This window comes from Phyllostomus discolor, chromosome 7 (assembly GCF_004126475.2).
Source record: "Phyllostomus discolor isolate MPI-MPIP mPhyDis1 chromosome 7, mPhyDis1.pri.v3, whole genome shotgun sequence".
In the NCBI taxonomy this organism is placed as follows: domain Eukaryota; kingdom Metazoa; phylum Chordata; class Mammalia; order Chiroptera; family Phyllostomidae; genus Phyllostomus; species Phyllostomus discolor.
In genome coordinates, this window is record NC_040909.2 from 49,660,856 (window position 1) to 49,678,657 (window position 17,802).

General features: G+C 38.8%; 1 protein-coding gene across 10 annotated transcripts in view; it reads right to left on the bottom strand.

Annotated features, from left to right (window-relative positions):
• Positions 1–17,802, bottom strand: part of ERC2 (ELKS/RAB6-interacting/CAST family member 2) — an 869,430-nt gene that overhangs the window by 582,174 nt on the left and 269,454 nt on the right. For all 10 annotated transcript variants that reach the window (XM_036030928.1, XM_036030925.1, XM_028518656.2 and 7 more), the window contains one exon: positions 1,416–1,490. In XM_036030928.1, coding sequence (XP_035886821.1) covers positions 1,416–1,490 — 75 coding nt within the window. The remainder of the gene's footprint in view (positions 1–1,415; positions 1,491–17,802) is intronic.

The following is a 17,802-nucleotide window of genomic DNA, read 5'->3' on the forward strand; positions in this document are numbered from 1 at the left end:
TTCTTTCCTTTCCTTTTCTTTTCTTTTTCCGCCTTAAAAAAGTTTCAAATTTGGTTCTAAGGAATGTGAAGTGAGGATGAAATCTCAATTATAAGCCATTCCCCTTCAGGTATGGAATAAGTATCTTTTCAAAGTAACTTAAAATTACATAAATTCAGAATGAATTGATGAGCCAAAATCAGCAATTATTTTTTTCATCTTACTGGCAGGTGGTCCCGTAGATAATATATTTCAAATCAATCTGCTGCAAATACATTATGAGTGCTTGACCTGTGTAACCTTTTGGAATCATATAGTTTGAAAGCAAATGATCTACATTATTTCCACAAAAATCTACTTGGACGAAGACACTGTCATTGAACAGAAAAAAAAATCCTAAATCAGAATTGTACATGTCAAGAACTCAGTAGTTCATATTAATTTCTTTTTCCCCAGGACATGGGAATTTTTTGGTAGACAATTCAAAATCATGTGCTATAAGGAAGACAGAAAAATCATTATACTGTCACCAAGCTTCTTAACTGTCATGTAGGCTGATGGTGACCGGTGTTGACCTCAAGTGTGAAATTACTAAATTGCAAACATTGTTGTTATGAATTATTTCTCCTTATGTAGCAATTTAAATCAAGGACTATTTATTCTTAAGATAAATACTATTTGCTTTCTTCTGGCAAAAACTGTAAGTAAAAAAGACTTCAAATTTCTAGATACTGACAGCAATTAGGTTTTATTTAGATCTGTTTCTTAATCATGTATCATGACTTGGCCATCATCATTTACTTCATTATTCTTTAAATGCCCTAAATCCATCCAGGAGGATCTTTGATTCTTTTAAATAGCATATCTCTAATGCTTCCACAGCTAGAGGAATATCTGGAGAGTATTTTAAAAATTATTACTTCTAGGCTTGGTTAGGAGAATATATTGGAGTCAAGAGAAAGTATTATTCATTGATAAGTAAATTTTGCTAATAGTACCATTTAAGTTATTTAATGACTCCATTGCATATAAAACTCCTTCTCTTTGCCAAATCTTAGTTTCTCGTGGTGTCTTTCAATTGTAATGCAAGTGGGAGGGAAAAAAGAATATTTCCGGGTTTAGAAATTTACTTTTAAAGCACACACAAAACCTCCCTTAAGCTTGAAAGCATTGGCCATACTCTGGAAAAGATCTCAGCTCCTTTCAGCCAAGGGATATTTGAGCCCTTTATTCTTTTGCTCAGAAAAAGAATCCTAATTAAAGGGCCAAGAAATTAAATGTACCCAGGAAGGCAAAATTATTCAGGAAAAAAAGCACTCACCAGGGTGCCTAGAGAAAAATACAACGTTCAATTCACATGTTTTATGTTAGGCACCATCAAGTTTAAACAAACTCCAGAGGCACAGCTGTTTTTGACAAATGTGAACAGCTCCTACCTTCATTTCAATGACAGTCTGGAGAGCCTTCGTCTTGGCTGGCTCCGGCTGAAGTTGGCTTCTTCGGTGCAGTTCCTGGGGAGGAACACGATAGAAATAAGCCTGACGGTTCATCCTTCTGTTACACCATGACCTTTATACAGGTACCACACAGCCCACCAGATACAGGTTTGCTGTGCACAGACATAAACAAGCCACAGGTACCTCTTCCCCCACCCTCTTTAGCATCCCTCCTGCCTGGAGCCTGAGTTCCGGTGCAAAGCTCCTGGCACATGCGCTATTTCTGAAACTTCCATCAATAATTAATGTCAACTCTGACAAAGCCAGCAAGTAATTATAGTCCTAATACTGTTCAACACTGAGGCTGTTGCCCAGCCATCAAATCATAATTTAGTAAATTACATCGCTCTGCACTCCCAATACAAACACAGCAAGAAAACGGAGGAAAGAAAATGACTAATGTGGTTGCAAATCTGTTGCACGCATGACATTTTGCTACTGAGGTAAGTTTGAAATGAGCAATTTAAAACCTTTTCAATACAACTGTGTCCCTTTTTGGAGTGAACTGATCTGATGAAACCCTGTGAATCTCTTGCTTCCTAATTTACAGTTTCAGTCCTTGTTCAAAATCACATGTGTGTGTGATATGTTTGTGCCAAGAAATTAAAACTGGCATTAATATCAACAGTGTTAGAGTGGAGAGAAAAATGGGTAAAGCCAGATGTGGACTTAAGAGCTTTTGGAATATGATGAATATTTCTTTAGGTAAAAAGCTAATAATATAATTGCAATTTTTAAGCTTGAAGGCTCAATTTTTGCATGTCTCTTCTCAAAAGAACAGTTCTATTAAAACTTTAAAAGGTTGTCTTAGCAGAAGAGATGAGATAAACAGGCTTTTTTCAGTTCGTGCTTTAATTTTCTTAATATTATCAACATTTTATGAAATTGACAATAACAGGAGTAAACAAAAGTGCCAACACATGTCCATGCTGCTGATACAAGTTACCTATAAAGTAATTCCATTAAGAATTATTTGAATTGAAGTCACATATGGAGTAATTCCATAAGACTTATTTGCTTCCAGAAAAATCATTTAAAGTCAATGTGCAGTAGTTTTAGGCATTTACATTCCATGGGACCACAAACATTTTTCACTTTTTAAAATATTTATTTATTTTTAAAGAGAAAGGAATGGAGAAAGAAAGGGAGAGAAGCACCAGTCAGCTGACTCACATACCCCCAAACTGAGGACCTGGCTCTCAACCCAGGCATGTGCTCTGATCGAGAATCAAACCAGTGACCTTTTGGTTTGCAGGCTGGCACTCAATCCACTAGACCACATGGGCCATGGCAGACCACAAACATTTTTAAAAATGTTTCTACAAGGAGGACATGCAGAGGGCCCATAGACACATGAAAAAATGCTCAACATCACTAGCCATTAGAGAGATGCAAATTAAAACCACAATGAGATACCACTTCACACCGGTCAGAATGGCCATCATTAATAAATCGACAAACTACAAGTGCTGGAGAGGTTGTGGGGAAAAGGGAACCCTAGGGCATTGTTGATGGGAATGCAGACTGGTACAACCACTGTGGAAAACAGTATGGAATTTCCTCAGAAAACTAAAGATGGAACTGCCTTTTGATCCAGCAATCCCAATGTTGGGATTATACCCTAAGAATCCTGAATCACCAATTCAAAAGAACCTATGTACCCCTATTTCATAGCAGCATTATTTACAATAGCCAAGTGCTGGAAAACAGCTTGAGTGCCCATTAGTAAATGGGCAAATGGTCAAAAAACCATGGTGCATTTACACAATGGAATTCTATGCAGCAGAAAGAAAGAAGGAACTCTAACCCTTCACAACACTATGGATGGAACTAAGTCCAATAAGCCAAGTGATGAAAGACAAATACCATATGATCTCACTTGTAAGTGGAACCTAATCAACAAAACAAATAAATGAGCAAAATAAAACCAGAGAATTGGAGATAAAGAACAAACTGACAGTGACCAGAATGAAGGTGGGAGGGCAATAACAGAGGAAAGAAGGGGAAAGAGCAAGCAAAGGAACACGAATAGAGGGCTCATGGACACAGATAATGCAGGAGATTGACTGTGGGAATTGGGGTGGGTGCAGTAGGAGAGATCAATGAAGAAAAAGGCAAGACAACTGTAACTGAACAACAATAAATTTTTACCAAAGAGAATGTATTAACATAAAAGTTGTCAGAAGAACAGAATCCCAAAATAAAATATAGTCCTTCCAGGATAAGAAAACAGACTTTTCGCCCATCTCCTATTATATCATTCTTACTTGCCAGCAGTGCCTAAGAAGACCTGGTCATGGACAGTTGTGCCCATGCCCAGGGACCAGCAATGCAGAATCACCATTGCAGCTCCTCCGTACTGTCACAGTGGGGGCAGTAGAGGAAGCATATTTTCTTCTCAAAGTCGTCACAAGCATGAACTAGCAAACTCATGCAAAACTCTTTCTCAACCACCAATTTAAGAAGGATTAGAATAGAATTTTGCTTCTTAATTATTCAAATATGTCTCACATCAGTTAGGAAACTTTTTTTCCTCTAACATATCCCTAAAAGGGATGGAGTCAAGTATTTTGGAATCTGTTGTATGACTAGAGAAACAGAAATAGATTCCATGTTCTTTTGGAGTCTCTGAAAAGCGATGATCTGGCAACACTGGTCATTTTGAGACTCCATGGTAATGCCAGAGATTTTCTGAAGGAATGACCTTAAAAGCTGCTGTCCTTTTTTGTGCATCTACAATGTTCCTGGCACTATTTGTCTCCTCCAGGTCTCAACACACTGTGTGGAGTATGATCTGTGTGTGCATCCCATAGGCTGCTGATAAATATATAACAAATAGCACCCACCATGGCCAACTTCAAGCTACCTAAGTGGTGTCACTGAATGCAGAGCTGGGAAGAGAGGTGCAATAACATCCCATCATATGGCACTTCCATTATATGGACACAATAGATATAATAACCTCAAGAGCACATATAATAAGAAAATATAATAAAAATTAGGAAATTAATACAAGTACTTTAATCATAAGTTTGGATATTTAATTTGTAACATAGGTTGTTAAAACAAGTTTCCACTATTCAGCCATCATGGACTACTATAATCCAGTTCCAGCACCCCACTAGGTGAATCACATAATACTTCAAATTTCCATAGAAAGTGACTTATCCCTAAACATTAATTCCAAGAGAGCTGGAGATCACTTGACCAATAAAATCTTATAGATGAGAAAACAGAAAGTAAATCACCTGTCAGAGTTGTTCCACAGTAAGTGGTAGAAAAATATATTTCACAAGTCACTAGTTATGATACAATGTGGCATTAAAAGCATTTCAACAAAAAAGACAAGAATGAAATTCATGATAATTTCATACCATAGCCAATCCCAATTCCAAAATAAAAATCATAAGGAAGTTTGAGGAGAGAGGTTAAGCTCGCATAAAACAAATTTAAAAACCAAGAAGCAACAAAGCAACACAACACAAACAAAAATTCATTGGGTAAAGGCATATGCTATTACAATTTCTGCCAAGCACAAAAACATTTTTAAGGGAAAATATGCACTAACAAAGCTAAACTTGTAGCAATAGTTTTGCAACAGAATTCTCTTCTGTAATTGTAAAAGTTCTACTATAATATAAACCAGCTCAAAATCCATATTGTGTCCTTTCCCTCTGTGACACTCCATAAAAAAATAAACAATTAATAGTATCTCTAATTACTCATGGATTATAATTTTCCTTTCTTAACTACACTATTTTTCAATCAATCCTGCTTCACAGTTTCTGAGGAGCACCTTAATTTCTAAGATGTCAGGTACATGAAGACTGTAATCCACATTCAGATTTCATGGGCTGTCTGAAAGTCCCACCTCAGACATGTAATCCATCTCTTTGATTTAGAAACCTTAAAATGCTCACTCTGACTGTAGCAGAGGGAACCAGTTGTCCAATGAAGATTCATGCTTCTCTCCATTAGTACAGAACAGCAGTTTTCAACCTTTTTCATCTCATGGCACACATAAACTCATTGCTAAAATTACATGGCACAGGAAAAAATATATTTTTATTGATCTGCCAAAATAGGTATAATTTTGATTCATTCACACCAGATGGCTATTGTTGTATCAGCTGTTGTCATTTTTTATTTGACAGTCTAAGGGAAAAGAAGTCAGTGCCCCTGACTAAATAAATAGTAGGGTATTTCATGTTTTAAAAATTCTTGTGGCACACCAGTGTGCCTGCTGTGGCACACCAGTTGAAAATTGCTGGTGTAGAGTGGTTGTTAGGAAGCCTCATCACCACCACCCTTGTGTGGAGATGGGCCATGTGACTTATCTGGCCAGTGGAATGTGGGTAGAAATGAGGAACAAAACTTCCAGAAAAACTTTCTAGCTTGTCTTCAACTTGCCTATTTCCCTGCCTGCTGGTGAGAAGTAAAGGACTTGAAGACCCCAAAAGTTAGCAGAACTCCAAGATAAAGGAGCCTCACTTCCCAAAATGCCATATGAAAAGTCTGCTGAGCACCCATATTGGAAGGTGGTGTACATGAAAAATGAACTTCTATTGTTAGTCTCTGCATTTACAGGATTTATCTGTACAGACCCTAGCTCTCTCTGTCTTAAATATTGCAACAGATACAAAGAGAAGTAATGCCTAATTAGCTCCCAATTGTGTGTTGCATTTGAATCACAAATTGATTTTAATATGTGAGTACTGGCCAAATTTTTCTAAAGAGACACTAAAATAGTTGGTACTCTGACTATCCCTAACCATCTTAAAAATGCACCCATTATGCATTGATCTTAAACAACTAAAGAATTTTGCCAGCCCTGGCTGGTATGGCTCAGTGGATGGAGCATGGGCCTGGGAACAAAGGGTTGCTGGTTCAATTCCCAGTCAGGGCATGTCCCTGGGTTGTAGGCCAGGTCCCCGGTGGGGGGGTGCTCAAAAGGGAACCACACGTTGATGCTTCTGTCCCTCTCTCCTTTCCTTCCCCTCTCTCTAAAAATAAATAAATAAATAAAATCTAAAAATATTTTAAGACAATTAAAAAAAAAAGAATTTTGCCAAGGGATCTGGTGTTGGTATGAGAGATACATAAGATTTAACTTACTCTGGTAGTTTTTTTATTGTTTTTTATTGTACTTTTTCCCCATTGTCATTTAGCCCCCTTATGACAGTGTTAAATCATCCAAAGCAGTGGTACCTATGGTTTTCTGGGTCACCCATCTTTGTAAGAATCAGATGGAAGGTGTGGATTCTCTCCAGTAATGGTCACAAAAGCACACACAAACAGAATGGTGCACTCCATGTTAGCTGTTTCACAGGGCCTGGGCCAGCATGTAAGAAGTCTGTCTTTGAATCACACACCAGGCTGAAAACCACCTATTGAGAGGGAAGAACATTGTACAAAGAATTGGGAATCAGGGGTCTGCAGTTCCAGACTGAGATCTCGGGCACACCTCCCCCCACTCTCTGATCTGCAGAATATGGACCTTTATGAGTGGGTTTCTAATGGCCCTTCCAGCTCTAAGAACATCCAGATTTTTAATAGGCTGCTGACTCTAAAATGCTGATGTCTGGCTGGTATTTTTAGTCACAGCCATTCTCGGTTTTTAAAGCAGAGTAAAAATAAAAGAAGAAAATGGGCAACATCACAAAATTTAATATCTCACTATACCACTGACCCCCAGTTTAAATATTTTCCTATAATTTCATGACTAGATTGGCTTTAACTGATCTAAAACTTCCAGCTTCTCTAAGTGATCAACATGGAAATATACCAAGAACCCAGAATTTTCAGCATGAAATCTCAAGTGGTTCATTGAGATGACGTTTCTTGGCAGTTAATGAGCATGTAGAGTAAGGGACACTGTATTTTGCATACTCACAACTACCTACTGCCAGGCTCATCTTGGAAGCCAGCATCCATAATTCATTCATACGGTAGCAATGGTTTGTCTCTACAGCATGTCAGAAAACTGGAATAGCTAGTTCTGGCAGATCCACTTCCAAAATGGCTTCTTCATTCATTTGGTGCCTTGCATGATAAATGACTTGAAGGATAGGAGTAGCAGAAATCACCAGCCTGAGCACCTATATATGGCTCTCCCAGTGGCTTGGGCTTTCTCACAGCACGGCAGCCTTGGGGCAATCCAACCTCTTACATGTAGGTGTACAGACTCCAGAAGAAAGTGTTGAAGCAGATAAACCAGAGACTGCACAAACCCCCTTTTATTAACTCACCTCAGAAGTCCCATTGCATCACTTCTGCAATGTTCTATTGGTTGAAGTAGTTACAAGCCTGCTCAGATTCCAGGGCAGGGTACCAAACAATCTGAAGCCATATTTTTAAAATTGCCACTGTTAAGGAACAAAACCAATTGGAGAAACCAACAAGGCAGTAATGCCATAATCTCAAACATTAATTCACATCAGTTTTAAGATATGGCAAATTCATATATTCAAATAATAATTTGATGCAAGGGGGTACAGGAAATACAGTCATGAACCAAACAGACAAATATCTCAGCCCTCATGGGTTTTTATTTCAAATTCCAATGGGAGAAAGTCACAATAATTTTAAAAAGGAAGCCAAAACAGTTTGTCATAGTGCTATAAAGGAAAGTGAGTCAGGAAGGTGGAACAGGACATGTTGAGGGTAGAGATAAATTGCAATTTTTAAATAGAGTGATCAGGGAAAGATTCATTGAAAAGTGACATATGGACAAAGAGCTAAAGGAAATGAAGGGAACAGTTGTGCAGACATTCCAGGCAGTGGGAACGGCAAATGCTTAAGTGACTGGCTAGAGCTGCATAAGGGATGGGAAAGGAGAAGATCAGAAAACTGCAAGGGTGGGGAATAATGGGAGGAGGGGCCCTACACTTGGAATCCATTCTTAGAACACTAGTTTTACTCTGAGAAATACAGGAAGCCACTGGAATATTCTGGGCAAAAACAAACCATGATATGATACACTTTCTTTCTTGTGTGGGTATTTTATTGATTACGCTATTACATTTATCCCACCTTTTTTCTCCCTTTTATCCTGCAGTACCCTACACCCTCCCAGCAGCATCCCCCAACCCTTAGTTCATGTCCATGGGTCCTACATATAAGTTATTTGGCTTCTACATTTCCTACACTATCTTAATCTCCCTCTGTCTATTTTCTGCCTACCAATTAAGCTTCTTATTCCCTGTACCTTTTCTTTCATTCTCCCCTCACTGCCTCCCCGCTGATAACCCTCCATGTGATCTCCATTTCTGTGATTCTGTTCCTGTTCTAATTGTTTGCTCAGTTTGTTCTTGCTTTCATTCTTTATGTTCAGTTATTGATAGTTGTAAGTTTGTTGTCATTTTACTGTTCATAGGTTTTATCTTCTTTTTCTTAGATATTCCCCTTAACATTTCATATAAGGGCTTGGTGATGATGAACTCCTTTAACTTGACCTTATCTGGGAAGCACTTTATCTGCCCTTCCATTCTAAATGAGAGCTCTAGAGGTCTAGAGTAATCTTAGATGTAGGTCCTTGCCTTTCAAGACTTGGAATACTTCTTTCCAGGCCCTTCCAGCTGCTTTCTCAAAAGGTTTCTTTTGAGAAATCAGCTGATAGTCTTATGGGAACTCATTTGTAGGTAACCATTTTAGGTAACCGTTTCCTTCTCTTTTGCTGCTTTTAAGATTCTCTCCTTATCTTTAATTTTGGGTAATTTAATTATGATGTGTCTTGGTGTGTTATTCCTTGGGTCCAATTTCTTTGTGGCTCTCTAAGTTTCCTGGACTTCCTGGAAATCTGTTTCCTTTACCAGATTGGGGAATTCTTCCTTCATTATTTTTTCAAATAAGTTTTCAATTTCTTGCTCTTCCTCTTCTCCTTCTGGCCCCACTATGATTCAGATGTTGGAGCATGTAAATTTGTCCCAGAGGCTCCTAACCTCTCCTCATTTTTTCTGAGTTCTTGTTTCTTCATTCTATTCCAGTTGAATGTTTATTTCTTCCTTCTGTTCCAAATCATTGATTTGGATCCCAGTTTCCTCCCCTTCACTGTTGGTTTCCTGTATGTTTTTCTTTATTTCACTTTGCATAGCCTTCACTTTTTCCTCTATTTTGCATCTGTACTGTCATCTCTGTGAGCATCCTGATTAGCAGTGTTTTTGAATTCTGCATCTGATAGGTTGGCTATCTCCTCATTGCTTAGTTGTTTTTCAGGAGTTTGGATCTGTTCTTTCATTTGGGCCATATTTCTTTGTCTCAGCGCACCTGTTATGTTATAAGAGGAGGAACTTTAGATATTCGCCAGTGTGGGGCAACCCACTCCACTGTGTCATGGCACTGTATGTGGGGGAGGGGCGCAAGAGGGAACAATACCACTTACTCTGCTCTTGCCCCACTTTCAGCCCCTTCCCCCTTACCCACAAGCACATTGGGCCTTTCAGGTGCTGATTCCCAGGTGGGTAGCCTTGTGTACATTCTAGGATCCTGTGGGTCTATGAAAGAACACTCCTGTAAGGTTGGGAGAACCTGCTACCACAACCCCCACAGGTTTTTACAGCCAAAGGTTTTCAGACTTTAGTTCCCCACACCAAAACCCTGGGTTGCATGATCTGTCTTGTTCCCCAGTTGTTTCTCCTGGCTTATCCACACACAAATGTGGAACCACCAGGTACCCCAGCCACCACCTGGCCTGCCCAGTCCACCACCTTACCACGTGTCCTCTCCACCTTGACTGCCCATCTCTGTCCCTCCTGCTGGTTTGGATGAATGTTTCTTCTTCAATTCCTTCATTGTTGGACTTACACACAGTTTGATTTTCTGCAGTTCTGGTTGTTTTTTGTTTTTAAATTTGTTGTTGTCCTTCTTTTGGTTGTGTGAGGACACAAAAGGTATCTACCTATGCCTCCATCTTGGCCAGAAGTCTGATGATATGCTTTCTTAAATGCTTATTCCAGCTGCTGGACTGCAGTGTGGTTTTGGATTGGGGTTGGGCATGATAAGTTGGGGAGGTGTTAAGGACAGAATCACAGGGACTAGGATGAAGCAATTGGAATAACCCCAGAAAGGCATGATATAACCTTGGACCAGGGTAACAGTAGAGGCAATGAGGAGTTGAGTTTGTTTATGTGTTGAAGGTGAGGCTAACTTGACTTCCTGACAGATTGCCTGGAGACTAGAGAAAGAGAAAAGTAAAGACTTCTAAGCTTCAAGACTTCTAGTCCAAACAACAGGAAGAACAGAGATGGAATACAAAGATGGGAAAGACTGGGGAGGAGAAGTGGTAGAGATGAAACCAAGAATTTTGTTTTGCATGTGTTAAGTTTGCGGTGCCATTAGACATCCAAGTGGAGATGCTAATTAGGAGGTCAAATAGATGGGTCTCGATTTGAGGGGAGAAGAGCTACAATTACAAAATTGAAATTAGGGAATAGATAGCACTTAAATCAGAGAGTCTATATAAGATTAACTAGGGACTGAGCATAAGAAAAAGAAGTCACAAAACTAAACCCAGGAGCAATCCAACACTAGGGGTAGGAGAAAGGAGGATGAAACAGCAAAGAAAACTGAAGAAGAATAGCCAGTAAGGTAGGAGGAGAACCAGGAGTGTGGCATCCTGGAAATTAAGTGAGGATAATGAGCCCAGGATGCACAAATAACCACCTAATCAATTACTGCTGAGAGGTTAATAGGATGAGGCTAAAGCATTGACCACAGGACTTAGCAACATGCAGGTCATTAGTAACCTCATTAATAACCTTGGCTACAGCAATTTTAGTAGCTAGTAGAAATTAAAGTTTGGCTGGAATGTGCTATGGGAGAATGGAAGGAGAGAGGAACCTCAGGCTACTATATCTCCACAGATTCAACTGATCACTTCTTTTATCAAAACTCTTTAAAATTTGTACACCCATGTTCATACCATTATCACATTAGCAAAAGATGGAAGCACCTGAAAAGTCCACCAACAAATGGATGGATAAACAAAATGTGGTATGTAAGTATAATAAAATATTACTCAGTCTTAAAAAGGAAGGAAATTTGAACACCTACTACAATATGAATGCACCTCAAGGGCATTATGATTAGTGAAATAAAGTAGTCACAAAAACACACATAGTGTGCAGTCTTATTTGAGGAATATTGAATAGTCAAACTCATAGAAACAAAAAGTAGAATGGTGACTGTCAGGGAGTGAGGGTTAGGGGGAAATGGGGAGTTGCTTAATGGGCACAGTTTCTGTTTCACAAGATGAAAAAGTTCTAGAGATTAGTTACACAACAATGTGAATATATGTAACATTATTGAACTGCACACTTAAAAATAGTTAAGATGGTAAATTTTATGTTGTGTGTCTTTTTACCACAATTTAAATTAAAAAAAAAACATAAACATAACAGAAAGTGCCAAAGTCCCACAACCTTCTCCATTGCCATTCTTTTAGAGAGAAACCATTGTCTTAAAGTCAGTGTCCATCTTCCTCATGCATGCTTTTGTGCTCTTTTTATAGATGTATGTCCTCATAAATAGTACATATCTAACAATAGAGTACATCATTTTTAATTTACATAAAATGCTGTCCATAGTGCACAAAGCTTTTGCATTTCAGTTTTTACCTCAACAATATTTATGTATTTAGAATTTATCTGTGTAAATAAGTGTTTCCTACTCTTTTTTCCATTACAAACTGTGTTACAATAAACCTCCTAGACATGGAAAAAGACTGTTTCAGGTATCTTTATATTCTTAAATTCACAATAATTCTAGTCTTTCTACAACATTCTGTTTCTTCTATTAGGAATAATCCTCTACCCTTTTACTCTCTTTTGTCTACAAAGGTCAGCAAACTAGCTCTTAGGCCAGATCCAGCCTACCATCTGATTTGGTAAATAAAGTTTTATTGAAATACTGCTTACCCATTACATATTGTCTATGGTTGCTTTAATGCTACAATGGCAGAGTTGAAATATTGTGACAGAAACCGTATGGCATCATATATGGCCTTTTACAGAAAAATTTGTCAACCCCTAGTCCAGAATATCTTCAATACTCATCCTAGTAACCTCAGAAAAAATACCAGTTCCTCATATGGTAGTTTGACACATGCCCACAAATTCTTTAACTCTATAAAGTGAAGCCTAAATATCTTCTCCTTAACCATGGCCTGGACTTAGTAACTTACTCCTAACAAATAGAATATGGTTAAAGTGGCATGTGTTACTTCTGAGGCTTGGTCATAAAAGCCATGTTGGCTTACTTTTTAATCGGTCTTGTGTTACTTGCTCTGAGGGAAACCAGCTGCCACACCATGAGGATACTCAAGCTGCCCTACAAAGAGGCCCAATGGCATAAAACTGAGGCCTCCTTCCAACAGCTATGTGAATGAGCAGTCATGGAGGTGGGTCTTCCAGATCCAGTCAAGCCTCAGATGCCTGCAGCCCTTCCCTGCAGCTTGGCTGTAATGTCATGAGAGATTCTGGGCCAGAACCATCAGATAAGTGATTCAGCCTTTCTTTGTCCACAGAATCTATGAGATAATAAGTATTTGTTGTTTTAAGCCACTAAGTTTTGTGGTCACTGGTTATGATGCAATAGGTTACAAATATGTCACAGAAAGTTTATTAGCTCACCCTCCAGACAGGCTTACCTGCCACATCCTCATGTACACTCTCATACCATTGTGTACTCTCCTTTGTAACATGGGATATGACTGTAATTTCACAATAATTTATAAAATTAATGGAGTCACATCCATGTTTACCATTGAGTGATAAACTTCATGAGCACAGAGACTCTGTATGTCCACTATATTTGCAGTAACCAATATAGTACCTGTCTATAGTAAGTGTTCAATAAATATTGACTGACACAGTACAAATGACATTATACTTATAGGCCTGGAAGTTCTATACCTTTTGACCAAAAGAAGTCTGATATGAGGGATAATAGCCAATAGTTACTTATACATTGCTACATTGTACTAAGCACTCTTCTAAGAACTTTATAAATATTAAATTGTTTAATCTTTACATTAACCTTCATAGGTATTATTATCATCACCATTTTTCACTCAAAGAAACAGAAGCATAAAGAAGTTAACTTGCCCAGTCTACTGAATTACACTAGTGGGATTTACCCCAAGCAGTTTGGTTCCAAGGTCTCTGCTTCTAACAACCATGTTAGACTGCCTATTTTCACCAGTTAGCTTTGATTTGGTATTTGAAGTTGACACTAACATCTCTATTGGCTTATTTCACTATAGCTACCTCCTACTTCTCCTTTGATTCAGTCTTACATTTCTCATTCTTTTCTTGGGTACTTGAAAATTTAAAGAAACTTCTAACAGTTATCTGATGCTGATATCCATATTAGGTATTAAAATTTAAATGACAAACATGGTTAAGCACACAAAAATGGAGAATAAAAATTTTCTTTCAAATATTAGCACCTTTCTCACTCTGACAGATCAAGCATTAAACATAATAACTGAAAGATTTAAATGATATAATTAGTAAGGCTGAACTAATAGATAATCATACTGAACTTTGGATCCTATAGACATCCATGTCAAGGCTCCATGGAATATTTAAACAGATTGATCACATACCAGACCACCAAGAAAAACCTCAAATGGATTCCAAATGGCAGAAGTGATAAAAGGCCACACTCTTTGCCCACACATAATAAAACAAATTAATAACAAAAGTTAAAAGTGAAACTTCCCTGTTTGGAAAGTAAAGCTCACAGTCTTAAAATTCATCCTTTACAATTAAACAGATCCTGTCCTCTCCACCTCCTATGTGTATGGCCTTGGGCAATTCCAGAATTTTCATTGATCCTCAGGATAGTGAAATTGAAAAGAGATAAGCATGTAAAGTACCTGCCTGGGCTGGCATGTAGTACACTCTCAATAATTGAAACTTATCCTTATTGATGTTGTTGCTCCTGAATGGTTATTAGTGTTCCTTAAAGTACATTAGAGAATGCATCCTAGAAAATGGTTTTCCTGGCCACTTGTTCTGTGGTCTGATACTGCCAACCATTAAGACATTGACACTGGGTGTGACTAAAAAATTCAACTCAAGAAATACTTACTGAAGGCCCACAATGTGCCGGATAAAATACACAGAACCCCTGCCTTCATGACACTTGCATTCTAGTGCAAGCATTCTCTGTAGGGGTGATATCATGCCTAGAGGGTTCAAGGTAGGAGAAGCAAGTTGCTCAGTGTTGTTGCAGTGATAAAGAGAGTGCTGGGAGGTGAGGCCCAAAGGGTAAGGGGTGGAGAGGTGAAAGATTGTATAAGGCCATGTAGATCCTCATAAAGACCTTGGTCTTACACAGAAGTCTTCAGATTCTAGAAAGAGAAAGCAGTTTCCATGGAAATACATAAATATGATATAACTTTATTGTTAAATTATTTTTTTAGTCTTCACCAAAAAAAAGACATTGGGGAACATAACAACATAACAACTGAATCTCTTCATATATACATTTCCACTGAGTTTGTTTTAATGTATAACTTACTCCTGTTGCTAAATCTGCATTAAAAATTGTTTGAAAGATTTATATTGGTCCTTCAGATACTATAAGCCTGGGAACCACAGAAATTAATAGAATGAGATTCAGGCTTCCAAATATTTAGCCAGTGGTATTAGCAATGTCCTAGGAGAAACAATGAAGTTTAGTTATTTAATTTAATATTTATTGAGCATCTAATGCATGCTAGGCAATGCAGAGATAACAAAAATTAATGAAACACCATGACAGGTATCAGGAAACTTAGTTGTCCAGTGGAGTGGGAGTACCTAACTGGAATACAAAACCACAATAAGAACATTATCCACCACTTCCAGAATGCTTACCATATGCCAAGCCCTGGGCTTCCTGTCTAGCCTGACTGGATCTGCAGAGAATCCCTTTAGATAGTAGTTACCACCCCATGGGAAAGCTTCAGACATTCAGACTCAGAGAGTTGAATAACAGGCCCAAGATTACAGAGCCAATAAGACTTAAGAGTGTGACACTTAAGTACTAACACAACACTTAGTTTATATCACTATTTATGGTCTCTTCATACTTTGCAAACATTTAGGGTTTTAACAGGTAACTAAATCTGACATCTGGCTTGTTTCTCAGGTCCCTGATAGGAACCTACCAGTTCTTAATGGCATGCTATTGGAGAGAATGAGAGGCAAGCATCCTCAACGAGGAAAGGAGAGCTATGGAAAGCTTCATGGACAAAGCCTGTGGCTGGTTAATCTTTGACCATCTTTGGGCTTCTCTGTTAGACTCCCCTGCTGGATTCCTCCATTCCTAAGCCAAAACATGGGTACTACTCCTTGAACCTTATATATACTGGCCTTTGTTCTACTCATTTGGGAACATAAAGAACAAAAAGGATCCATTTGTTCCATGATGATAGCTTCCTGCTCAGAAGTGCTTTCTTACTGAAGAGTCATTCTATCTACTGTGTCTTATATGGCACAGTGTTGGGTGCTCTCGGCAACATCCTGGTCATTTACCGCATTCAATGCCACTGATCTCTGTTCTTGGAAGCTAAGCAAGCTTGGGCCTAGTTAGTCCTTGGATGAGAGAGTGCCTGAGAAAATCAGGTGCTATAGGGTTTTAGTGAAACCAAGAACCATAGAGGATTATCCCCAGGGCTTGAAACCTAATAGAGTTTGCCCAGCTGGATTTCAAATCTACATTGGACTTGTGACTCCAAATCTCCCCTTTCTTCCCCATTTGAACTGGAATGTCTATAACAACGTATACCAGTACAGTTGTCATTTATTGGGAGGGGATAACTTGTTTCTTTAGTTTCACAGGCCCAATGATAGAGAGGAATTGCACCCCACGAATTGTATTTCGTAGATTATACGCAGAGCTTCACCAATACACAAGTTAGATAATTTAGATGTTTAGACTTGGAACTGATGATATCTGGGGCTTTGAGTTGGTGCTATAATGAGACCTTTGGAGACCTTGGGATGAGGTGAATGTATTTTTATTTGGGAGTGATGTGCATCTTTGGAGACCTCACAGGGTGAACTGTGGTCAGCGAAATAGCACCCTTTACCAAAGATGTCTACTCCTGTTTCCAAAACCTGTGAACATGTTATATTATATGGCAAAATAGACTTTGCTGATATAATTAATGTTATAGATGCTAAGACAGGAAGATGATCCTGGATAACCTGAGTGGGGCCAATCTAATCACATGAGCTCTTTAAAGACTCAGAACTTTCTCTGACTGGAGGCAGAAGAGAGATGCATCAGATGGGGAAGTCAGAGAGATCCTACGCATGAGAAGGATTTGATGTGCCATTGTTGGTTCCAAGATGCAGGGGTCATGTGCAAGGACCAGAGGAGGCCTTTAGTAATGGGGATCTCAATCCTACTAATACAAGGAACTAGATTCAGCCAGCAACCTAAATAAGCTTGAGAGCAGACTGATGTCTAGAAAGGAACAGCTCTAACAACACCTTGATTTTGGCCTCATACAACTCAAAGCAAAGGATCCAATTAATCATACTATACCAGGACTTCCAACCTATGAGCTAATAAATCTGTGTTGTTGTAAGCTGCTAAATGTATGATAATTTGTTATGGCAGTAATAGAAAACTTTTACAGGTTGGTTAATCTTTCACTAACCTTTGGACTATACTATTGGACAGTTCTTTCTACACTAAAGTGAAATATATGCTCCTGAAGCTTCTATAAACTGGTCTTTGTTCTCCTCATTTAAGGGCAAAAGAACAAATTAGGTTCCTCTCCCATGATGACAACTTCCTGGTCCAAAATCGTTCTTACTATTGTGGCCACTGTTTTTTATATGGCATGGTGCCAGGTACTCTCAGCAGTATCCAGGTCCCTTACTTTACTCCACCTCTATGTTTCAGGTCAGATTCCTGAGAAGCAGAGCATGAGACAGGAACTTTTATGCAAAGAAGTTAAGCAAGAATGTTGTTGTATAGAAAATAGCCTGAGCCTGAGCCTGAGCCTGCAGGGAGCTCTAAGAAGTAAACTGTGCTTCAGAATCTGTCCCTCTTGAGTCAAGGAAGCCAGACTTCTGTACCCCTGCTCTATTCATTCATCACGTGGGGATGGCCTTGGCACTTCTAGGCAGGAGGTAGTTTGACAACTCTAGCTACCCACAGGCACACCTCCAGTAAATATCGCAAATATGAGTCATTGGCAATAGCACAGCCACTGGAAGATGGGCTTACCAGCCCAGTAATGGGATCCCAAGGGGTCTGAGCCAGGCAAAATTAGCATCTGCTAGAGCTCATGATTCAGAGGTTGTATACCAGAACTCCAGGTTTG